Raw genomic sequence first — 26729 nt, 5'->3', positions numbered from 1 at the left:
AAATAGGGAAGACAAACTTTGTCAAATACCCCATAGCATAAAAAAAGTGTACAATATGCAACAATAAAACTTAATCTGAAAAAGATTCCATTGTGACTGTTAAGATGATACAACTTGTGTTTTACCAGTCCAAAGTATTGTATATTAATAAATTACAGACAACACAAAACCTGCAGACCTGGGAAGTTGCCTGTTTGGTCATCTGTTCAAGATCTGCTTGCATTTTCTGTTGCTGTTCTTCATACAGTTCTAATTTTGCCAGAAGCTCCTCTGCAAGAAAAATTCACCATTCTCACAATGTTTGGAAGAACAAAATGACAAAATAATTAAAAACCAATCACTAAAGTACCATTTTGCAGTCTTAGCTTTTCAAGATCATTCACTTTTTGTTCAAGGTTTCCTTTCTCCTCTTCCAGTTCTGCAACTCGGTTTTTTAGGATAATTTGCTCTTGGTGAGAAGTTCCAGTCTAAAATGAAAATGAAATGTAGTTAAAAGGTAAGGCTTTTCTTTATATGAGTGACATAAGTGCAGTTCGAATTACAAATAGGCTAAATACTTATTCAAACAGTTTTTATGCAAGTTCTTTCAACTTCACACTTGTACTTAGTATTTCACTTTGTCCTGCATTCTCATGTCAATTCCCCAACATTTCATGGTTTGTAATAGTTAGCAGTGAATCTGTCGGCACCAGTAATTCTGCTAAAGCAGCAAAAAGCCAGACTTAACAAATTTGGCAGTGTGGCAGACGACAAGGGCAAAAGGAAGAAAAAGATTTGCTGAAGAAGTAGATAAAGAGGAGCAGTCACATAAATGGATTGCATTAGTTGATTTTAACCTACTGCGAATCCTCTTGCAGGGATGCCTTCCTTGAAGCAGCTCTCTTCCTCCCTCTACAAGGATTTCAGTGAGTCCCTCTCTCACTGTACCCCCCCAGGTCATCTCCTCATTGCCAACGTCCCTCCTCCTTACCTTTTATCTTAGCCTGCTTGGCACACCTTTCTCATTCCTGAAGAAGGGCTTATGACCGAAACATCGATTCTCCTGCTCCTTGGATGCTGCCTGACCTGATGCGCTTTTCCAGCAACACATTTTTCAGCTCTGTCTTCTGCCAGCCAGCCAATCTTGGATCCCTGTTTGTACCTTGCACTATGGGATCTTAGCTTATTTAGCAGCTTACTGTGCAGTACCTTGTCAAAGGCCTTCTGGAAATCCAAATAGATTGTGCACTGGCTTTCCTTTGTCTAACTTACTCATTACCTCCTCAAAGGATTCTAACAGATTTGTGAGGCATGACCTACCCTTCACAAAGCCGTGCTGACACTGCCCTATTCTACCATGCACTTCTACATACTGTGCAATTTCATCCTCTTTAATGCACTCTAAAATCTTAAAGTCAGGCCAAACGGCCTATGATTTCACATTTTCTGCCTCCCCCGCTTCTTAAACAGGAGATTTGCATTAGCCATTTTTGAGTCCTCTTGGACATTCAGAAATCACTGGAGTCAAAGAAAGATACCTCAGCTAACTCCTTTCTTGATCATACCATATCAAATGTCATGGGAAACTCCATGAAAATCACATCAAATCTATTAAGAGTGGTAGACGGAGTTTAATTTAAATAAATGTGAAGAGTGCTTTTTGGAAAGGCAAATTAGGGCAGCACTTATACAACTAATGGTAATGCCCTGGAGAGTGTTGCTGAACAAAGAGAACATGGAGTAAAGGTTCATAGTTCCTTGAAAGTGGAGTCGCAGGTAGACAGGATAGTGAAGGAGGGGCTTGATATGCTTGCCTTTGTTGGTCAGTGCACTGAGTACAAGAGTTGGGAAATCATATTGCGGCTGTAACAGGGCATTGGTTAGGCCACTTTTAGAATACTGCATTCAAGTCTGGTCTCCCTGCTATAGGAAGGATGCTGTGAAACTTGAAAGGATTCAGAAAATACTTACAAGGATGCTGCCAGGGTTGGAAGGTTTGAGCTATACGGAGAGACAGAAGAGGCTGGGGCTATTTTCCCCGAGAGCATCGGAAGCTGAAGGGTGACGTTATAGAGGTTTATTAAATCATAAGGGGCACAGATGGGGTGGATAGCCAAGGTCTTTTCCCCAGGGGGTAAGGGACTCCAAATCAAGACAGCATAGGTTTAAGGTGAAAGGGGAAAGATTTAAAAGGGACAACTTTTTCACGCAGAGGATGGTGCATGTATGGAATGTGCTGCCGGAGGAAGCGGAGGCTGAAGAATTACAAGATTTAAAAGTTATCTGGATGAGTATACGAATAGGGAGGGTTCAGAGGGATATGGGCCAAAAGCTGGCAAATGAGACTAGATTAATTTAGAATATCTGGGCAGCATGGACAAGTTGGATCGGAGATCTGTTTCCATATTGTACAGCTCTATGACTCGAACCTCATCAACATCTCTGGTTATCTCAAAAAATTGTCAAACCCAACATTCCCTTAACAAATGCGTGCTGGCTATGCTTAATTTAGTCCATGTCTCTACAAATGCAGATACTGTATATCTATCCCTCAGAATTCTTTCCAATAACGTCTTCACTGACTGGACTGCAATTTCCTAGTCTATCCATTCTCCATTTCTTTAATAATGTGACAATATTAGCAGTCCTCCAGTCCTATGGACCAAGAGGATTTGAAAATTACTGCCAGGGCTCTGGCTTTGCGTCCCTTAAGGCAGTGTGTATATCTCATGCATTTAGCACCTCTTCTCACTCTGAGTTTCTTCTAATATTTTGCAGCCTACCACCCTGATGTCTATACCTCATTCTTACCTATTATGAAAACCGACGCAGCATGTCCATGTTTTCCAAGTCCACACGTAGTCGTCTTTATGGTTCATCATGGGCTCTACTCTTTCCCTAGTTATTCATTTGTTTTTTATTTACAAAACCCCTTTCAATTTTCCTTCAACCTGCCTGCTATTGATTTCTTGTGCAGGCTCCTAAAGATTTCATAATTTCTCTTTTAAGAACCTGAACTTGTTATTCTCCTCTAGGAGAATTATTTATTTATTCTGAATTAATTCACAGGATGAGGGCTTTGTAGGCTGGGCCAGCATTTATTGCCCATCCCAAATTGCACAAAGGGCAGTTTAAGAGTTGCGAGGTAGTTTCCATCATTAAAGGACATTAGTGTACCAGATGGGTTTTCCAACACTTGACAACAGTTTGATGGTCATTACTAGACTCTTAGTTCCATTTTTTTTAAATTGTATTCAACTGCCATGGCAAGATTTGAACCCAGGACCCAGAACATTACATATTTCGCTGGATTAACAGCTCAGCAATAATACCACTAGGCCATTGCCTCTGCTATGGTTCCACCTGGTCTTCATTGAAATATATTTGCCCCGTACTTTCGCTATGTCCATCTTCAATGCCTCCAACTGCTCTGACAAAGTTTTAGTCTTTCCCCAGTTTAGAACATTGGTTTCCCACCCTTCCTTATTCTTTTCCACAACTCTTTTTAATCTAACTGAGTTATGGTCATCATCCTCAAAATGCTCCCCTAATGATATACTTCAAACCTGCTGAGGAATATTTCCAAATATTCAGTCCAGAAGTGCCTCCTCCCTCGTTCAGCTTTCTACATACTGGCTAAAAAAAGTTCTCCTATAAGCAATTTAAGAACCTTGCTTTCTCCCCGCATGGTTTACTAAAATATGATACGAATTATTTGGGTAGTTAAAAATCTCCTCTGTTAATGCCTTATTCGTACAGTTCCGTGAAATGTGTTAATGTACTTCTTCCAATATACCTGATCCTCTATCTCTCCCTGAGGGTCTACAGTATGCACCCAAATGTGTTTTTGCCTCTTTTGTGTTTTCACTTCTACCCAAATGGTTTCATTTCATAATCCTTTCATGAGATCAACCCTTTTCAATCTATAAATGATTTCTTAATCAATAATGCACCACCCTCTCCTATTGCTCTTATTTTGTGACTACCCTATAACCAGGAATGTCATGCTGCTAAACCTTCCCCTTCATTTGGCCAAGTCCTGGTCATATCTATGACATCATATTCACAAGACTCTAGCTGTACTTTTAGCCCATCTATCCTACGCCTTAGGCGCAATTACAGTTGTATAGATATAACTTGGATAAGCTTACTTTTTACTTATCTAGTTACTGAGCCTTCCAGACTCCCTCATGTTTTAACTTCTAATTTGTCTCAGCCTGTCTCCCCTCCGAACCACTTGTCAGGAGCCCAATCCCTTGCCAATCCAGTTTAAATCCTCCCATTTCCATTTTACATTATCTGATGTAAAGTGTAATGGCTGGTGCACTGAGGCCTTCTGTCCATCACGCAGGAAAGTATTCCTTTATAAGGTTCAGCTGCTATAGAAGACTTACTTTTGAACAGAGATTACAGTTGAAAAGCTCTCTTGACTTCCATTGTAAGGAAGGAAACTTCAAGGATTTATGAGGAAAAAAGGGATCAATGTTATCCTATTTGATTATGAGATCATGCCTTGCATTTTAACTCCATCCAAGACAGACATGCAGTCACCAGATATTAGAGGTTTAGATTTACACGTACGATTGCGTTCCTCACATCTTCTTCAGCCTGTCTGATTCTGGATTTGGACCAAGCTTTCATTTTCAGGAATTTGGCCTCTGACTTAGCAACCTCTTCCATTTTAAGTTTTAGTTGTTCTAGAAAGAAAGTAAACTTAAATAAATATACTGATCAGACATCTCAACAATCTCACTAACACCATCAGAACAAACATCAATAATTTGTTAAAAACTGAAAGAACTACAGATGCTGGAAATCAGAAACAAAAACAGAAATTGCTGGAAAAGCTCAACAGGCCTGGCAGCATCTGTGAAAAAAAATCAAAATTAAAGGTAATTTAAACTTCTACTATAAAACATATGGCAGTTTCCATTATAGTTCGACTATTATGATGGCTTCCAGTAAAAAGGCTGCTTGCGACTGACATGTTTTTCAGTATTTTTCCCAGACATCAGTTAAAAAAAAGTGTTATAAATACAAAAGTGTTATAAATACAATATTGTACTAAGTAAACCAAAAAGTACTGTACTTATACCACGTGATATTTGTCCCTTCTTGCCACTGATACGTTCAACACCGTCATTCTGTAGCTCTAGAATGAATTATAATGCCACAATACATAGGTTACTAAGACACAATATTATCAGACCAGAACTACATTACAGCATTGTTCCAAATTAATCTCTTAACTTTGTGTATCTCTGAACCTGCAATGAATAAGTTGATTCCTGTTTTAAATTGTGGTTAACAATTGATGGCTATCCTTACATATAGTTCTTAACCATTTTCACTTTCATGCTCAATTACAATGTTAACATCAGAAAAGCCACCAATATTAAAACACAAATTACTGATACCAGAAGTGTTACTTGTATGAATGCATTGAATAAAATTCTGTTTGCATTTTATTTGCCAGGGGAGTAAACCCTGATCTGATAATTCAAAAAGTTGCCAATCAATTCCAGAATCAAACTGGAGGTGTAGTGGACAGCCAAGAAGGTTACTTAGAGTACATCAGGACCTTGATCAGCTGGACAGGTGGGTCGAGGAGTGGCAGACAGAGTATAATTTAGATTAATGTGAAATACTGCATTTTGCAAAGGCAAATCAGGATTGGATTTATACACTTAATGTTAATGTCCTGGCGAGTGTTACTGAACAAGGAGTACAGGTTCGTTGTTCCTTGAAAGTCCAGTCGCAGATAGACAGGCTAGTGAAGGTGTCATTTGGTATGCTTGCCTTTATTGGTCATCCAATGAGTATAGGAGTTGGGAAATCCTAATGTGGCTGGACAGGACATTGGTTAGATCAGAGTGGTGCTGGAAAAGCACAGCAGGTTATGCAGCATCCGAGGAGCAGGAAAATCGACGTTTCGGGCAAAAGCCCTTCAACAGGAATGGAGGCGGGGAGCCTCCAGGGTGGAGGGCTGGGGAGAAGGTAGCAAAAAGTACAGTAGGTGAATGGAGGTGGGGATGGAGGTGATAGGTCAGAGGGGAGGCTGGAGTGGATAGGTGGGAAGGGAGATTGGCAGGTAGGATAGGTCATGAGGACAGTGCTGAGTTGGAAGGTTGGAACTGCGGTAAGGTGAGGGGAGAGCAAATGAGGAAACTGGTGAAGTCCACATTGATGCCCTGGGGTTGAAGTGTTCTGAGGCGGAAAAACACCTCATCTTCTTCCTCGGAACACTTCAACCCCAGGGCATCAATGTGGACTTCACCAGTTTCCTCATTTCCCCTCCCCTACCTTACCTCAGTTCCAACCTTCCAGCTCAGCACTGTCCTCATGACCTGTCCTACCTGCCAATCTCCCTTCCCACCTAGCCACTCCACCCTCCCCTCTGACCTCTCAACTCCATCCCCAACCCCATTCACCTACTGTACTCTTTGCTACCTTCTCGCCAGCCCCACACCCTTCCATTTATCTCTCCACCCTGGAGGCTCCCTGCCTCCATTCCTGATGAAAGGCTTTTGCCCAAAACATCAATTTTCCTGCTCCTCGGATGCTGCCTGACCTGCTGCATGTTTCCTGGACCACTCTGATCTAAACTCTGGTTTCCAGCATCTGCTGTCCTCACTTTTGCCTAGGACATTGGTTAGGCCACTTTTGGAATATTGCATTCAAGTCTGGTCTAACTGCTATAGGAAGGATGATGAGAAACTTCAAAGGGTTCAGAAAAGATTTACAAGGATGTTGCCAGGGTTAGTGGATTTGAGCTATCGGGAAAAGCTGAATAGGCTGGTTCTATTTTCCCCAGATCATCGGAGGCTAAGGGGTGTCATTATAGAACATCGAACAGAACAGCACAGTACAGGCCTTTCGGCCCACAATGTTTTGCCAAACATTTATCTTAATCTAAGATCAACCTCACCTACATGCTCCTCAATGTATTGCCTTCCATGTGCTTGTCCAGCAGTCGCTTAAATGCCCCTTATGTCTCTGGCTTTTCCAACACTGCTGGCAGTGCATTCCATGCACCCACCACTCTCTGCTTATAGAACCTACATCTGAAATCTCCCCTATACCTTCCTCCAATCACCTTAAAATTATGAACCCTAAATTTAGCTATTTCTGCCCTGTGGACAAAAGTCTCCGACTATTCACTCTATCTATGCCTCTCATCATCTTGTACACCTCTATCAAGTCGCTTCTCACCCTTCTTTGCTCCAATGAGAAAAGCCCGAGTGGCCTCAACCTTTCTTCATAAGACATGTCCTCCAGTCCAGGCAGCATCCTGGTAAATTTCCTCCGCACCCTCTCTTAAAGTTCCACATCCATCCTATAATGAGTTGACCAGAACTGAACACAATATTTCAAGGGTGGTTAACCAGGGTTTTATAGAGCTGCAGTAAAACCTCACGGCTCTTAAACTCAATCCACCTGTTAATGAAAGCCAAAACATCATACACCTAGTTAACAACCCTATCAACTTGGGTGGCAACTTTGAGAGATCTATGCACATGGATCCCAAGATCCCATTGTTCCTCCAAACTGCCAAGAATTCTATCGTTAACCCTGTATTCAGCATTCAAATTCAACCTTCCAAAATGGATCACTTCACATTTATCCAGGTTGAACTTCATCTGCCACTTCTCAGCCCAGCTCTGCATCCTGTCAGTCATGTTATATCCTGCAACAGCCGTCGACACTATCTACAACACCACTGACCTTTGTGTCATCAGCAAACTTACCAACCCACCCTTCCACCTCTTCATCTAAGTCATTTATGAAAACTACAAAGAGCAGAGACCCAAGAACAGATCCCTGCGGGACACCATTTGTCACCAATCTCCAGGTGGAATATTTTCCATTCACTACCACTCGATGATGTCTTCTTTTGGCCAGCCAATTCTGTATCCAGACAACCAAATTTCCTTGTAGCCCATACCTCCTAACTTTCTGAATCAGCCGACCGTGGGGAATCTTAACAAATGCTTTACTGAAATCCACATACACCGCATCCACTACTCGACCTTCGTCAACTTGTCTCGTCATGTCCTCAAAGAACTCAATAAGGCTTGTGGGGCAAGACCTGCCCCTCACAAAGCCATGCTGACTATCAAACTATATTTTTCCAAATAGTCATAAATCCTATGCATCTCTCAGAATCCTTTTCAGTACCTTGCTTATCACAGACATAAGATTGACTGGTCTGTAATTCCCAGGGATCTCCCTATTCCCTTTCTTGAACAGATTAACAATATTTACCTCCCTCTAATCAGCCAGTACTATTCCCATGAAGAGTGAGCATGAAAGGATCATTGCCAGAGGTGCAGCAATCTCATTCCTTGCTTCCCATAGTAACCTCAGATATATCTGGTGTGGCGCTGGGGACTTATCTATCTTGATACTTCCCAGAATTTCCAGCACATCCACTTCTTTAATATCAATCTGTTCAAGCCTATTAAGCTGGTCCATGGTGTTCTCACTATCAACAAAGGTCCCTCTCTTGAGTGAATACTGAAGCAAAAAACTCATTTAGGACCTCCTCTACCTCTTCAGAATCCAGGCACAGGTCCCCTCCACTATCCCTGAATGGTCCTACCCTCTCTCTGATCATTCTCTTATTCCTCACATACATGTAGAACGCCTTTGGGCTTTTCCTAATCCGTCCCAGCAGCCTTTATTGTGCCCCCTCATTACTCTCTTCAGTCCATTTCTGAGTTTTTCTCCTCAACCTTAAGTATGCTTTCTTCTTCCTTTTGACCAGAAACTCCTCTGCTCTTGTCATCCAAGGCTCCTTCACCTTACCATTCCTTGCCTGTTTCAGTGGGGCAAAGTGAACCAACACTTGCAACAAGTGTTCCTTAAACAACATCCACATTGTTGTACCCTTCCCAATTACAGTTGTTCACAATTTTTATTCCAATCTAACAGCAGTATAATTTCCCCTCCCTCAATTAAATATCTTCCCATACTGTCCATTCCTATCCCTCTCCATGGTCATGGTAAAAGAAAGGCAGTTGAGATCACTGTCACCGATACGCTTCCCCACCGAGAGATGTGACACTTGGCCTGGCTTGTTGATAGTACCAAATCCAATACGGACTCTCCCCAAACCGCGCCCCCCCGCCCCCCGGCCTCCTCCTCCCGAGTCGGTTGATCTAAATATTGAGTCAGGAATTACTCCTGGACACACCTGACAAAATCGGCTCCATCCAGACCATCCGCACTAAGGAGGTTCCAATCAATATTGGAAAAGTTTAAGTCACCTGTAATAACAACTCTATTACATCTGCACCTTTCCAAGATCTGCTGTCCATCAGTTCTTCCATCTCTCTGCTGCTACTGGGGGGTCTATAAAAAGCACCAAATAAAGTGACTGATCCTTTCCTGTTACTGACTTCCATCCATACTGACTCAGTAGACAACCCATCCTCGATGACCTTCTTTTCTGCAGCTGTGATGCACTCCCCATTAATAATGATACTCCCCCTCCTCTTTTACCCACTCCCCCCACCTCGCCCACAACCTTTTAAAAAGAACTAAACCCTGGAACACTCAGCAACCATTCCTACCCCTGTGAAATCCATGTCTCCATTATGACCACAACATCATAGTTCCAAGTACTGATCCATGCTCTAAGTTCATCACTCGTATTCCTGACACCCCTTGCATTGAAATAGACACACTTTAACCCAACCCTTTGTCTCATCAACTGTGTATCCTTCCTGACAGACTCTCTGCATTCTACTTCTGCCTGTTCAACAACTACCCTCTCCTCTGATTTTTAGCTCTGGTTCCCATCCCCTCTGCCAAACTAGTTTAAACCCTCCCAAAATGCTCTAGAAAATCTCCCGCCCAGGACATTGGTGCCCCTCCAGTTTAAGTACAAACTGTCCTTCATGTACAGGTCCCACCTCCCCAGATGGTACTCCAACGATGTACGTATCTGAAGCCCTCCCTCCTGCACCAACCCTGTAGCCACGTGTTCAGCTGCACTTGCTCCCTCTTTCTTGCCTCACTAGCACATGGCATCTTGAGAATACTACTCTGCTTGTCCTGCTTTTTAGCTTCCGGCCTAACTCCCTGAAATCACTTTTTAGATCCCATGTGACTTCAATTTCTGGTCCATCAGACTTGAGGGACCTTGTCAAATGCTTCATAAAACCCACGGAGACAACATCCACTACTCTACTCTCAATCATCTTTGTCATTTTCTCAAAAAACTCAATCAAGTTTGAGAGAGCAGACCTCTCGCTGCACAAAGGCATACTGACTATTTCTAATAAGTCCAACCTTCTCCAAATGAGAGTATATCCTGTCCCTAAGAATCTTCTCTAAACATTTCACTACCATTGATAGAAGGCTCGCCAGACTTGAATTTCTTGGATTATTCCTGTTGTCCTTTTAAAATAAAGTAACATCATTAGTTACTCTCCAGTCTTCTGGGACCACGCCCATGTCAAAAGCAGATGCAGCAATCTCTGTTAGGGCCCAAGCAATCTCCTCCCTTGCCTCCTTCAAAATTCCGGAATAGATCCCATCATCAACCCTGGAGACTTGTCTATCTTAGAACATAGAACTGTACAGCACAGCAATGGGCCCTTCAGTCCACAATGTTGTACCAAACATGATGCCAAATTAAACTAATCCCTTATGCCTCCCTTGGTCCACATCCCTCTATTCCTTGTACGGATTCATGTACAGATCTAAAAGTCTCTTAAACGCCCCTATCGTATTTGCCTCCACCACCAGTCTTGGCATCATGTTCCACACCCCTACCACTGTGTAAAAAATTTGCTCCTCACGTCTCCTTTGTACTTTCCCCTCTCTCACTTTAAATGCATGCCTCCTAGTTTTAAGCATTTCAACTGTGGGGGAAAAAAGCTTCTGACCGTCAACCCTATCTCTGCATCTCATAATTTTGTAGACTTCTTCTATCAAGCCTCTGCTGCTCCAGCGAAAGCAACCAGAGTTTTTCTAGCCTTTTCTTATAGTTCATATCCCCTAACCCAGGCAGCATCCTGGTCAACCTCTTCTGCATGCTTTCCAAAGTCTCCAGATCCTTCCTATAATATGGCAACCAGAAATGAACACAGTACTCTAATTGTGTCCAAACCAAAGTGTTACAAAGCTGCAACTTGACATTCTGATTCTTACACTCAATTCCAAATCAATAAAAACAAACATGCCATACAGCTTCTTTACCACCCTATCTACTTCCTTGGCCACTTACAGGAATCTATGGACCTGATCCCTCTGTTCAGGGTCCTGCCAATAACTGAATACTTTTCTTAAACATTTGATCTCCCGAAGTGCAGCATCTCACACTTACTTGGATTAAACTCCATCTGCCATTTCTCCACCACCCAGATCTATATCCTGCTGTATCCTTTGACAACCTTCTACACTAATCAGAACTCCGATCTTTGCATCGCTTGCAAACTTACTAACCCACCCATATACGTTTTCATCCAAGTCATTTATATATACCACAAATAGCAGAGGTCCCAGGTCAGATCCCTGTGGAACACCACTAGTCATGGACCTTCAACCCGAAAAACAACTTTCCACCACTACCCTCTGCGTTCTATGGGAAAGCCAATTCTGAATTCAAGTTGCCAAGCCACTGTGAATCCCATGCATCTTAATCTTCTGGATGAGCTTACCATGAAGGACCTTGTTGAAAGCTTTACTAAAATCCATGTAGACAACATCCACTGCTCTACCCTATCAATCACCTTTACCATCTCATCAAAAAACTCTATCAAGTTAGTAATACATGATCTGCCCTGCACAAAGCCATGCTGACTGTTCCTAATTAGGCCATGCTTTTCCAAATGCTTTCCCTAAGAATTCTCTCCAACAGCTTTCCAACCACCGATGTGAGAGTGACTGGTCTATTATTTCCTGAATTATCCCTATTTTCCTTCTCGAATAGAGGAACAACATTAGTTACTTACCAGTCCTCGAGGACCTCTCCAGAGGATACAAAGATCTTGGTCAAGGGCCCTGCAACCTCCTCCCCTGCCTCTCTCAACCACCTGGGGTAGATACCATCAGGCCCTGGGGACTTATCCACCTTACTGTTCAAGACACACAACATTACTTCTTTCTTGATCTCAAAATGCCCTAGCATATTAGCATGCTACACACAAATCTCACTATCCCCCATATCCTTCTCCTGGGTGAATACTGATTGATGCAAAGTACTCATTTTGGATCTCATCCATATCCTCTGCCTCCAAACACAAGTCCCCTCTTTTATCCTCGAGTGATCCCACCTTTTCTCTAGTTATCCTCTCATTTTGAAATGTATGAGGAGAATACCTTGGGATTCTCTTTAACCTTACTAGCCATGGTGATTTCATGGCCCCTTCTTGCTCTTCTAATTTGTTGCTCGAGTTCTTTCCTGGTTTAGAACAAAAAACACAGCACAGTCCAGGCCCTTCAGCCCTCAATGTTGCGCTGACCCTTTTATCCAACTGTAAGATCAAACTAACCTACATACCCTACATTTTAAGGCCATATGACCACAAGACGTAGGAGTTGCTGTGGTTCTGTTCGCTGAGCTGGAAGTTTTTGTTGCAAACATTTCATCCCCTGTCTAGGTGACATCCTCAGTGCTTGGGAGCCTCCTGTGAAGCGCTTCTGTGGTGTTCCTCCGGCATTTATAGTGGCCTGTCCCTGCCGCTTCCGGTTGTCAGTTTCAGCTGTCCGCTGTAGTGGCCGGTATATTGGGTCCAGGTCGATGTGTTTGTTGATGGAGATTGTGGATGGCACTCTATAAATGCCGGAGGAAACACCACAGAAGCCCTACACAGGAGGCTCCCAAGCACTGAGGATATCACCTAGACAGGGGACGAAACGTTTGCAACAAAAACTTCCAGCACGGCGAACAGAACCACAGCAACGAGCACCCGAGCTACAAATCTTCACCCAAAAACTTTGGTGACTTGTGTATTGAATAACAACTTTAGTGCAAATTGAGAGAAATATGAACACAGCAAATATTACTTGCTTGTGAAAAAAAGGAGTTGTTTACAACATGGGATACTGAAGAATTAACACATTGTTCTGAATTGCATAGCTGCAAGTCCTTTGTTGCAATATTATACACTCTTTGAAAAAAGAATCATTATGTCACAAACAATACAAATTGACTAATTCAGAAATTTAAAATTCTGGCACAAGTTTTACTAACATTAAAGTGAGTTTGTGTAAACATTTCTACAGATCATTTCATTATTCTTCTTACTGTACAACACAATTTGTCAAGGGATCTGGCAATTAGTGTAATAACATTCAAGAGAGTTGATCACTGAATAAGTTGGCTTTTAATACAGAAACATACCAAGTAGGTTATTCAATGTATACCTTTCGCAGACAATAGTTCCATGTGCTGTATACTGCAAGCCCTACACCGATTTAGCTTTCTTTGGTGATATCATGTCATCTATGTTTATTTTTATTTACTGAGTTGGTCATTTCACTTTTGTTACTCACAGTCAAGATATTGTTATTGATATTGATATTGTTAAGAAAGGCACACTTGAAATATGGCTGTCTAAAATATTACAATAACGTTACTCTGCTTTGAAGGAAAGAAAGGTCTTCTGCTACATTCATTGGCCAATGGCCTTGATGAGTGTTAGTTTGAGAATGTGTATGGCTATGAGCAGGTAGGGAAAGAGTTAAATTTTGAGTTTTGTGAAACAAGAGATTCAGCTGGCACTCATCCACAAACTCCATCAACAAACACATAGACCTGGACCCAATATACCGGCCACTACAGCGGACAGCTGAAACTGACAACCGGAAGCGGCAGGGACAGGCCACTATAAATGCCGGAGGAAACACCACAGAAGCGCTTCACAGGAGGCTCCCAAGCACTGAGGATGTCACCTAGACAGGGGACGAAACGTTTGCAACAAAAACTTCCAGCTCAGCGAACAGAACCACAGCAACGAGCACCCGAGCTACAAATCTTCTCACAAACTTTGAAGACATAGGAGTGGAAGGAAGGCCATTCGGTCCATCGAGTCTACTCCACCATTTAATCATGGCTGATGGGCATTTCAACACCACTTACCCGCACTCGCCCCGTAGCCCTTAATTCATTGGGAGATCAAGAATTTATCAATCTCTGCCTTGAAGACACTCAACGTCCCGACCTCCAATGCAATCCATGGCAATGAATTCCAGAGGCCAACCACTCTCTGGCTGAGGAAATGCCTCCTGATTTCCGTTCTAAATTGACCCCCTGTAATTTGAAGGCTGTGCCCACAGGTCTTCGCTTCCCCGTCTAACAATTTTCCAGCGTCCATCCTTTCGAAGCCACGCATTATCTTGTAAATTTCTATCAAATCTCCTCTCAACCTTCTAAACGCTAATGAATACAATCCCAGGATCCGCAGCCCATCATCGTATGTTAGGCCTACCATTCCATGGATCATCCGGGAGAATCTCTGCTGGACACGCTCCAGTGCCAGTATGTCCTTCCTGAGGTGTAGGGCCCAAAACTGGACACAGTATTTCAAATGGGGCCGAACTAGAGCTTTATAAAGTCTCAGAAGCACATCACTGCTTTTATATTCCAACCCTCTTGAGGTAAATGACATTACGTTTGCTTTCTTAATCACTACTCAACCTGCAAGTCAACCTTTAGAGAATCCTGAACTAGCACTCCCAGATCCTTTTGTACTTTGGTTTAATGAATGTTCTCATCATTTAGAAAAAGTTCCATGCCTCTACTCTTGTTGCCAAAATGCAAGACCTCGCATTTGCTCACATTAAATTTCATCAGCCATTTCCTGGACCACTCTCCTAAACTGTCTAAATCTTTCTGCAGCATCCCCACCTCCTCAGTATTATCTGCCTGCCCACCTAACATTGTGTCATCAGCAAACTTCATCAGAATGCCCCCAGTCCCTTCATCCATATATAAAGTGAACAGCTGCGGGCCCAACACTGAACCCTGCGGGACACCACTTGTCACCAGTTGCCATTCCGAAAAAGAACCTTTTATCCCAACTTTCTGCCTTCTGTCAGACGGCCAATCCTCAATCCACGCCAGTGGCTCACCTCGAACACCATGGGCCCTCAGAAGCGTCCCATGAGGGAACTTATCAAAGAATTCTTGGAAGTCTAGATAGATAACATCCACTGTGTTTCCCTGGTCTAACTTACTTGTTACCTCTTCAAAGAATTTACATAAATGATTTGGATGCGAGCATAAGAGGTACAGTTAGTAAGTTTGCAGATGACACCAAAATTGGAGATGTAGTGGACAGCAAAGAGGGTAACCTCAGATTACAACAGGATCTGGACCAGATGGGCCAATGGGCTGAGAAGTGGCAGATGGAGTTTAATTCAGATAAATGTGAGGTGCTGCATTTTGGGAAAGCAAATCTTAGCAGGATTTATACACTTAATGGTAAGGTCCTAGAGGTGTTGCTGAAGAAAGAGACCTTGGAGTGCAGGTAACAGTTAGTTGAAAATAGAGTAGCATATGATAGAATAGTGAAGAAGGTGCTTGATATGTTTTCGTTTATTGGTCAGAAAATTGGGTACAGGAGTTAGGAGGTCATAATGCAGCTTACAAGACTTGCTTAGACCTCTTTTAGGATACTGTGTGCAATTCTGTTCTCCCTGCTATAGGAGTGATGTAATGAAATTCGCAAGTGTTCAGAGAAGACTAACAAGGATGTCACCAGTGTTGGAAGATCGGAGTTATAGGCAAAGGCTGTATATGCCGCACACAGAGGGTGGTACGTGTATGGAATGAGCTGCCAGAGGATATGGTGGAGGCTGGTACAATTGCAACATTTAAGAGGCATTTGGATGGGTATATGAATAGGAAGGATTTGGAGGGTATGGACCAGGTGCTGGCAGATAGGACTAGATTGTGTTGGGATATCTGGTCGGCATGGACAGGTTGGATCGAAGGGTCTGTTTCCATGCTGTACATCTCTATGACTCTATGACTATGAGGTTTCTCAGGCACAACCTCCCCTTACTAAATCCATTCTGACTTGTCCTAATCCGACCTGCACTTCCAAGTATTTAGAAATCTCGTCCTTAACAATGGATTCTAGAATTTTACCTACAACCGAGGCTAGGCTAATCGGCCTATAATTTTCCATCTTTTGTCTTGATCCTTTCTTGAACAAGGCAGTTACAAAAGCAATTTTCCAATCATCTGGGACTTTACCTGACTCCAGTGATTTTTGAAGGATCATAACCGACACCTCCACTACTTTTTTCAGCCACCTCCCTCAGAACTCTAGGATGTAGCCCATCGGAGCCAGGAGATTTATCAATTTTTAGACCTTTTAGCTTTTCCAGCACTTTCTCTTTTGTAATGGCTACCATACTCAGCTCTGCCCCCAACTCTCCTTAATTGTTGGGATACTTCTCATGTCTTCCACTGTGAGACTGACACAAATTACGTTTAAGTTCTTCAGCTATTTCCTTATCTCCCAGCATGTGCCTTCCTGCATCAATGAGGAGCAACACAATTTCTACTTTTCCCACTTGTTTGTTTCTGATGTACTAAAAGAAACTTTTACTATCATTTCTAATATTACTGGCTAGCTTATCTTCATATGTGATCCTCTCCTTCCTTAATTCTTTCTTTGTTATCCTCTGTTTGTTTTTATAGCCTTCCCAAACTTCTGATTTCCCAGTGCTCTTAGCCACTTCATAGGCTCTCTCTTTTTCTTTGATACATTTCCGGATTTCCTTTGTCAGCCATGGCTGTCTAACCTCCCAACCGTGGCTGTCTAATCCTGCCCTCTGAATGATCTTTCTTTTCTTTGGGATGAACCTCTGTACTGTGTCCTCAATTACACCCAGAAACTCCTGTCATTGTTGCTCTACTATCTTCCCCACGAGGCTCTGCTTCAAGTCGATTTTCGTCAGTTCCCCTCTCATGCCCCTGTGATTACCTTTATTTAACTGATTTTGCCTTCTCTCTTTCAGACTGAACTCTACCACATTATGATCGCTGCCTCCGAAGTGTTCCCTTACTTTAAGATCTGTTGTAAAATACTGACTCATTGCAGAGAACTAAGTCCAGAATAGCCTGCTTCCTTGTGGACTCCATCACAAGCTGTTCCAAAAAGTCATCCTTGTAAGCATTCCATGAATTCCCTTTCTTTGGATCCACCAGCAACATTATTCACCCAGTCCACCTGCGTATTGAACATAGAACATAGAAAAATATAGCGCAGACCAGGCCCTTCGGCCCTTAATGTCGCGCCGACCTGTGAACTATTCTCAGCTTGTCCCCCTACACTATCCCAAAATCATCCACGTGCTTATTTAAGGTCTCAGAACACATCCATGCAGATCAGTGCTGGTCACCAAGCTCCAGGCTGAATACTTTCCATCTACCACCACCCTCTATTGTCTTTGGGCCAGCCAATTCTGTATCCAGACAGCCAGATTTCCATGTATCCCATGACTCCTTACTTTCTGAATGAGCCTACCATGGGGAACATTATTAAACACCTTGCTAAAATCCATACACAACACCTCTACTGCTAAACCTACATCAATGTGTTTTTTTCACATCCTCAAAGAATTCAATCAGGTTTGTGAGGCATAATCATAAATCCTGTCTCTCAGAATCTTCTCCAATAATTTGCTCACTACAGATGTAAGACTGACTGGTCTGTAATTCCCAGGCTTATCCCTATTCCCTTTCTTGAACAAGGGAATAACACTTGCCACTCTCCAATCATCTGATACTACTCCAGATCATCGCCATATTAGTCAAGGCCATGTCCAACTTAAGCATCCTAAACCTTACATACCTTAATGTCTTTCAAGATAACCAACACCACCTCCTTTTTAATAATGACATTCTTTTCTTCATTCATGGAATGTGGAGTCACTAGCTAGGCCAGCATTAACCTTCCCTAATTACCCAGAACTCAGTTAAGAGTCAACCACATTGCTGTGTGTCGGGAGTCACCTGTAGAGAAACCAGGTAGAGACAGATTTCCTTCCCTGAAGGACATTAGTGAACCCAATGGGATTTTTCCCTGACAATCTTCAATAGCTTAATTATGTGGGTCTCTGGATTAATGGTCTAACAATAATACCATTAGGTCATCGTCTACCCTTAAAACAGGTCCCAAAATATCAACATTCTTGTTCCTAATCTTACCATCTTTCACGTCCTTCTCCTCGGTGAATACTGATGCAAAGCACTCATTAAAGGACCTGAACCACTTCCTCCAGCTCTATGTATTAAATTCCCTTCTTTATCCTTAGTGGATCAACCATTTCCCTAGCTACCCTGTTACTCACAAAGTATGCACCAAATGCCTTGAGATTTTCCTCAAGCCTACTTTCCAAGGACTTTCATGGTACCTCTTAGCTCTCCAAATTTAAGTTATTTCCTGCTTCCTTTATAGTCAAGAGCCTTGCTTAATTTCAGTTCCCTAAATCTTATGTACATTTCCTTTTCTTTTTGACTAAACTTTCAAAAATCTCTTCTCAAAGTTCTGGAATCTTAGAATCAGAGAATCACAGAATCCCTACACAGCAGAATGATGTTATTTGGCCCATCAAATCCACGCTAACCCTTCGACAAGCATCCTACCCAGGCCTAGTTCCCCACCAGATCCCTATAAATCTGCATTTACGATACCTAATCCACCTCACCTACACATCCCCAGACACTACAAGGCAATTTAGCACGGTCAATCCAACTAACCTGCACATCTTACCATCCTTATCTTTCTTCCTCATCATAACATGTCATGGCGGGATTTGACCCCTGATCTCCAGAACACTGATGAACTGGCCCTTAAAAGACTCCCACATGTCAAACACAGATTAATCTCTGACAGGGTCACTCCCAATTTGATTTCTCCAGTTCTTGACTAATATTGTTGCAATTTGGAACAGTGTTAGGGACAAAGAGGAGACCTATAAACTGGCAAGGAAAAGCAGCACACCCAAGGACTGGGAGAAATTGAAAATTCAGCAGAGGAGGACAATGGATTTAATTTGGAAAGAGAAAATAGAATATGAAAGTCAGCTTGTGGAAAACAAAAACTCACTGCTAAAGCTCCTATAGATATGTGAAATAAAAAAGACTGGTGAAGTCAAACATAGGTTCCTTGCAGTTAGAGTTAGGTGAATTCATAATGCAGAGATGGCAGACCAGTTGATCAAATACTTGGGATGTGTCTTCACTAAGGAGGACACAATTAATGTTCAGGAAATGCTGGGGAACAGAAGCTGAAGCATGAAGGAGAAACTGAAAGAAATCCTGATTATTCAGGAAATGGTATTGGAGAACTTAATGGGATTAAAACCCCATCAGCTCTGAGGGCCTAATGCTCTGCACCCCCAGAGTATTTAAGGAAGTGGGCCTTGAACTAGCAGATATACTGGTGATCATTTTCCAGCACTCTGTGCACTTTGAAAGAGTTCCAATGGACTGGAGGGTAGGTAATGTAACTCCAAGCTTTAAAAAAAACAGGAAGACAGAAAATGGGAAATTGTAGGTCTGTTGGCCTCACATCTGTGGTGGGGAAAATGCTGGAGTCAATCATTAAGGATGTAATAACTGTGTTTGGAAAGCGGTGACAGAATCGATCCTAGTCAGCATGGATTCACTAAAGGAAAATCACACTTGACAAATCTTTTGGAATTTTTTGACATTGCAACCGGTAGAGTAGACAATGATGAATTAGATGTTGTGTATCTGGACTTCCAAATGGATTTCAACACGGTTCCACACAATAGATTAGTAATGAGAATTAAAGCTCATGGTATTCGAGGTAATATATTGACATGGATAGAGAACTCGTTGGCAGACAGGAAGCAGAGTTAGGATAAATAGATCCTTTTCAGAGTGGCAAGCAGTGATGAGTGGGGTGTCGCGGGTTCAGTGCTAGGACCTCAGCTGTTCACAATACACACTAACAAATTAGACTGCTAAACCACACACCCAGGCAAAGTTCTGGAGATCTGGGTTCAAATCCCGCCGTGGCAAATGGTGGAATTTGAATTCAATAAAAAGAAACGTGGAATTAAGAGGCTAACAATGACCATGAATCCATTGTTGATTGTTGAAAAAACCCATCTAGCTCGGTAATGTCCTTCAGGGAATGAAACCGCTATCCTTACTGGTCTGGCCGACACATGACTCCAGATCGACAGCAAAATGTTTCATTTCATGATGACAAAGGTGTCATCCACGTAGCGGGCCAAAATTTTGGGTTGGATGGTTGACAGAGCTGTTTGGTCAAGTCTCTGCATTACTCCCTCTGCTAAGAATCCTGATATTGGAGATCCCTTGGGTGCTCCGTTAGTTTGTCTGTAGGTTTTGTTGTTGAAGGTGAAGTGTGTGGCAAGGCATAGGTCCAGTAGCTTGATGGTACTGTCCTTGCTGATGAAGTTAGTGGTGTTTGGTTTTCGTATCTTTGGGTCTTCTAATAGTGTAGTCAGTTTTTCCTTGGCCAGGTTAATGTCGATTGATGTAAACATGGCTCCTTTGATATAACAGCCCTGTTACAAATTAGAGGAAACCTTCAAGACCATCAATACCCTTATTGGCATAAAATTCACTAAAGAGGAGGAAAACAACAACAAACTGCCATTCCTAGATGTCACAATAGAGCGAACAGCCAATGGGCAACGTCAAACCAGCGTCTACAGGAAGACAACACATACAGACCAAATATTGAACTACAGAAGCAATCATCCCAACACCCACAAATGAAGCTGCATCCAAACATTATTTCAATAAGCCAACACACACTGTAGCACAGAGGAACTAAGCAGAGTGGAGGAAAATCACCTATACCGTGTATTCAAAAAGAATGGGTACCCAGTGAACACAGTCTGCCGATTTCATAGCAACAAACCCAAACAAGCAGACAAAACACGTCCAGAAACCCTAGCCACTCTCTCCTACATCATAGACATCTCCGAAATGAAAACCCACCAACACATTAAAACAGCAGCTAATGAACTTGAAAGACCCTATACAGACAACAAGCAAAACTAATGTCATTTACAAAATACCTTGCAAGAAACATTATATTGAACAGGCAGAAAACTAGCCACCAGGATACATTAACACCAACTAGTCAAAAAACAACATGACCCACTCTCACTAGCATCCTTACGTACAGATAAGGAAGGACACCACTTTGACTGGGACAACACATCCATCTTAGGACAAGCCAAACAGAAACACGCACTAGAATTCCTAGAAGCATGGCATGCCAACCGGAACTCTATCAACAAACACATCGCGTTAGACACCATCTACCATCCCCTGAGAAAAAGAACAGGAAATGACATAATCACTGGAAATAACATGACCAACCCAAAGAAACCCAAACGTGTAAATAGAAAGCAGGAATCATGTACACTGCTTAGTCTGAGGCCACTGAAGATGTTACTTAGTAGGGTGACGAAACGTCTGGAAATGAACCTCCCAGCTCAGTGAGCAAACCTACTTCCAGATCATATAAACCAGACTCCTGGTCTTGTCATGCTTGACAAACAGTGGTACCCCCCTAATCACCTGTCCCGTCTCTCTAGTTGACAGACATTTGTAACCCTTCGTGGACCATAGTTAATGACCTGAGAGCCCACCAACAGCAATGTGACAGTGACTATGTTATTTTATTCGGTTGTTAAGTCATGTAAATGATATATTTGAGCAATGTCTTTACCACAGCATCATGTTAAATCATAAGCTATTTAGATAAGTTAAAGAAATACTGCACAAGATGAACCATCTCTTTCATATTGAGAACTTCAGAAAATCGCAACCAATTACCTTCTAATTCCCCAATCTTCTGTTTATCAATAGTAGCAGTTGTCTCTAATATTACAGAAGCATTACCATGGGCTTGTAAATCTTGCAGTTGCTTCAGAAGTTTTAACTGATGTTGTTCTTTCTCAGCTAGTTCATCTTCATGTTTCTCCTCAATAGCTCGCAATTGCATGCTGTGTTTCTCTCTCATTGTTTTCAAATCCATCTCATGTCTTTCCATCAAATCTCTCACCTGGGCTCTCATCACATGCTTTTCAGCATCAAGCTTAGCCTCAAGATTGTCTTTTTCTAACTGCACAAGTTTCAATTTTTCAATAATCTCCTGAAAATTTTAAAATAATGTTTTAATTTTCTTTCAATGAAAAATGCAAACCAAAAGGACCTCTACAAACCTTCAGTTTAAATACAAAACGTTTGTCTTCCTTAATAGCAATATAGAATATATGAAATGAATGATGAGCCAACAGACAAAAGAGCAGCTATAATTTTCACCTGAAGTAATTAACAGCAGTATTATACATAGGGATTCAGTTACATCATAAGCATAGAATTCTTTTTTCTTTTAATCCACTGACAAATGTCACATGGTGTTTTTCAATGTGTTCCAGAAACATGGTGTTACAGTGCCATTTCATAGTCATAATCTGGAATTACAGTGCCACTGGAATTTGTTCATCTGAGATATCCTCATTAGAACTCATTACATAGACACTTCCCTTATTAAGTGTTAACAAAAGCAAGTGAAATTAACTAAATGTACTGATAGAGTGCTTTTTCAAAAGAAAAGCTTATTACATAGCTATATTCCACAGATGTCACTTTAAATTATATTGCATTAAGCTGAAATGAAATCTTTCAGCTGGTCAACTGCAGAGATCTTTAATGTCAATTCACAGAGCAGCAGGTACTTCTCTCCTCACCTGTATCTTCTGATCTCTCCCATCAAGTTCTTTCTGCAGTACATCCACAACCTGCGTCCTTCCCATTAGCACTTCCTCCTTTTCATGAAGTTTTTGTTTGAGAGCTTTCAACAACTGAAGGAATCAAGTGAAAAATGAGGATCCCCAATAAAATAAAAGTTGCAATGCATCTTGAAATCCTTATGCCAGTGGCAACATTTGTAATCAAAACACTCCAATCAGTAGGTCCTCATCTCACTTTATGTTAAAAATTGCTGCCAATTATCCTAAGTAATGAAAGGTTTGCTCACCCAAGACAATCCATTGTCTATATTAAGACCACAGGACCATACAAATACTATTAGATGATTCAGCCCCATCGGGTCTGCTCCATCATTTGATAATGATTGATATATTTCTCAACTCCATTCTCCTGCCTTCTCCCTATAACCTTTGATCCCTTTAATAACCAAGAACCTATCTACATCTGTCTTAGATAGACTCAATAAATAGCAATGAGTTCCACAGATTCATCACCCACTCACTGAAGAAATTCCTCATCTCAGTACTGAAGGTTCATCCCTCACTCTGAAGCTGTGCCTTCAGGTACTAGTATCTCCTACTACATCTCCTCCATGTCCAGTCTATCTAGATCTCTCAGTATTCTATAATTTTAAATGAGATCATGCCTTATCCTTCTCAACTCCACTGAGTACAGATCCAGAGTCCTCCACTGCTCCTCCTAGGACAAGTCCTTCATCACCGGGATCATCTTGTAAACCACTTCTGGAGCCCCTCCAATGCCAGCAGCACATCCTTCCTTAGATACAGGACTCAAAACTGCGCTCAATATTCCAAATGCAGTCTGATGAGAGACTTGCATGCTTCAGCAGTATAATCGCTGCTGTTGCATTCTACCCGTCTTGAAATGAATGCTAATATTGCATTTGTCTTTCTAACTACCAACTGAACCTGAATGTCAACCTTAAGAGAATCCTGAACAAAGACTGCTAAGCCCCATTATACTTCAGATTTATTTTAGAAGGGTTTTTTTTTACATCACATAATATAGTTGCAAAATCACACACACGGCAATGTCAAATTAACAGACTGAAAATCTGCTTCTAGCATTGTGTGTATTTTATAACTTAAGAATACTTGATAATTTAATAATCAAAAATATATATTAAATAACCTAGGTATCAGAATTCATATACAAAGAACATTTTAAATATTGTAAATAAACAACTTTGCACAAAATCTTCAGTAAAATCAAAATATTGCGGTTGTTGGAATTTTGAAACAGAGAGAATGCTGGAAAAACTCAGCAGTTCTGCAACATCTGTCGAGAGAGAAAGAGAGTTAACACTTCGAGTCTGGTATGACTCTTCCTCAAACACAAGTAAATCAACCTACAAGACAAAAGTTATTTTAAAATTTAAAAATTTTAAATTTTTATTTAAAAGTTATTTTAAAATTGCATAGTTCTGAAGAATTTGTAGCTGCAATTTACTTCAATGGAGCTTCAGCAGTATTCATGGAATCTTTCACACAAAATCTGCTTTGTACTTTTGATGATGTGAATATCAATTTGTCAAATTCCTTTTATTACACATAGCAAAATCTTATTTCAAAAAGTTATGAAAAGTAGTTAACCTGTTCAAAATCAGCACTAGCATCTAATTTTGAGGCCACAATGAAGAGTTCTTGCTCATGCTTCTGTGCTTGTTCAGCAAGTTTGTTTTCCTTTGCTTGAATTATTTCTTGAAACACACGAATCTGAAACAAAGATTCCACCATGTCATGGTAACATTGATTAATGAGATTATTGCTATTACAGTAAATGTGAGGCTGATTGCACTTTCTACTATTCACAAGTACACCTTCAAAGGGCACATTTGTAATTAATTCTTATACAAACAATTGTTCCCAGAGTTGCAAACTCTGCAACCAGCTTCACAAAGGAAAAGCATCTTACCTCTTCCAAATAATTCTCAATTCCCTTACTCCTTTCCATAAAAATCCACCTCTAGCCTTGAATATACTTAACAAACCAGCCTCCATAGCACTCTAGAGTAAAAAGCTCCTCAAATTCACAACCCTCTGAGAGAAGAAATTCATCTTCATCTCCATCTCCATCTTTAATTGTGTAGGTTGGAACTAGAATCGAGTTACAGAGACACAACCTCACAGAGAGAAAGACACAGAAAGGCATGCTGTTGTTCTCCCCAACTGCCTGTGTTCTGCATGAAAGATCCAGTTTAAAAGTGAAGTCCACTTTCCGGCAATAATTGGTGAAAAGTGTCACTTTTAAATTGATAAATCAAAACAATTTTCAAGTGACAGAGCAGCGAGGAGAGAAGGTGAGGTGAAGTGAGGGCTGCCGGGAAGGGTAAGTTTTCCCGCTTAAAAAGGGACTTACCTCGAGAGTCGGGCCTCCATTTTGACAGAGCGGCGAAGAGAGAAGGTGAGGTGAAGCAAGGGCTGCCGGGAAGGTAAGGGCTTAATTTATATTTGGGCAGTGGCTAAACCAGAGATACTACACATATAGTATCTCCCTCTCTCCTGCCCCCTTCCTCCAACTGGAAGAAAATTACTCTGTAAGGTAAGGCTTTTAATTCTTTCTTATCTTTCTTTTTCATATATTTTTGTTTGGTTTTAGTCAGTTCATATAAAGCTAAGTTTACAATGGCAGTGGACCTCAGACCTGTTGATGTGTCTCTTGCTTGATGTGGGAGCTTAGGAACGCGGCTGACGTTCCTGACTCTTACACTTGCAAGAAGTGTGTCCAGCTGCAGCTGTTGTCTGACCGCATGACGGCTCTGGAGCTGCAGATGGACTCTCTGTGGAGCATCCGCAATGCTGAGGTGGTCCTGGATAGCGCATTTACTGAACTGGTCACACCGCAGGTTAGAATTGCTGACGGAGATAGTGAATGGGTGACCAAAAGACAGAAAAAGAGCAGGAAGGCAGTGCAGGTGTCCCCTGCAGTCATCTCCCTCCAAAACAGGTAACCATTTTGGATACAGTTGGGGTGAATGGCTCACGAGGAGAGGGCAGCAGTTGTCAAGACCATGGCACCGTGGCAGGCACTGCTGTTCAGAAGGGCGGGAAAAAGACTCGTAAGGCATAGTCATAGGGGATCCTATTATACGGGGAGTAGATAAGCGGTCCTGTGGCCGAAAACGGGACCCCCGGATGGTATGTTGCCTCCCAGGTGCTCGGGTCAGGGATGTCACCGATCAACTGGGGAGGGTGAACAGCCAGATGTCTTGGTACATCTAGGCACCAAAGATGTAAGTAGAAAACAAGATGAGGTCCTGAAAGAAGAATTCAGGGAGCTAGGAGAGAAGTTAAAGAGGAGGACTTCAAAGGTAGTGATCTCAGGATTACTACCAGTGCCACATGCTAGCCAGTGTAGAAATGAAAAAATAGGCATAATGAACACGTGGCTTGAGAGATGGTGTAGGAGGGAGGGGTTCAGATTTGTTGGACATTGGGACCGGTTCTGGAGAAGGTGGGACTATTACAAAAGGTTCGGCCTACATCTGAACCAGACTGGAACCAATGTCCTTGGGGGAGATTTTACGACTGCTTTTGAGGAGGTTTTAAACTAATGTGCCAGGGACTGGGAACCAGAAGAGAAAACAAGTCGGCAGCGAGGTGGAGACTGGAGACTGTAAGAAACAAGAAGATAGCAAGGGAAGGGTAGGCAGAGAGCAGATGAGCGCAAAAGAACTGGTGACCTGAAATGCATCTACTTTAGTGCAAGCAGAATAGTGTGTAAGGCTGATGAAGTTAGGGCTTGGATTGGTGCCTGGGAGTATGATGTTATTGCCATCATAGAGACTTGGTTGAAGGAAGGGCATGATAGAACATAGAAGAATACAGCGCAGTACAGGCCCTTTGGCCCTCGATGTTGCGCCGATCCAAGCCCACCTAACCTATACTAACCCACTATCCTCCATATACCGATCCAATGCCCGCTTAAATGCCCACAAAGAGGGAGAGTCCACCACTGCTACAGGCAGGGCATT

The 26729-nt window shown here is 41.9% G+C and overlaps 1 protein-coding gene across 5 annotated transcripts in view; it reads right to left on the bottom strand.

Moving 5' to 3' along the window:
• Positions 1-26729, bottom strand: part of LOC122554676 (golgin subfamily B member 1-like) — a 272444-nt gene that overhangs the window by 175284 nt on the left and 70431 nt on the right. For 3 of the 5 annotated variants that reach the window (XM_043700052.1, XM_043700053.1, XM_043700056.1), the window contains exons 8-14: positions 24349-24471; positions 22714-22827; positions 21797-22115; positions 5075-5131; positions 4561-4676; positions 350-467; positions 179-270 (exon numbers count right to left, since the gene is read on the bottom strand). In XM_043700052.1, the coding sequence (XP_043555987.1) occupies positions 179-270; positions 350-467; positions 4561-4676; positions 5075-5131; positions 21797-22115; positions 22714-22827; positions 24349-24471 (939 nt within the window). The remainder of the gene's footprint in view (positions 1-178; positions 271-349; positions 468-4560; positions 4677-5074; positions 5132-21796; positions 22116-22713; positions 22828-24348; positions 24472-26729) is intronic. The other 2 variants (XM_043700054.1, XM_043700055.1) reach the window with 1 other exon arrangement.

This window comes from Chiloscyllium plagiosum, chromosome 11 (genome assembly GCF_004010195.1).
Source record: "Chiloscyllium plagiosum isolate BGI_BamShark_2017 chromosome 11, ASM401019v2, whole genome shotgun sequence".
NCBI lineage: Eukaryota > Metazoa > Chordata > Chondrichthyes > Orectolobiformes > Hemiscylliidae > Chiloscyllium > Chiloscyllium plagiosum.
The sequence above is the reverse complement of the archived record's forward strand: the minus strand, read 5'-3'. Positions and strand labels throughout refer to the sequence as shown.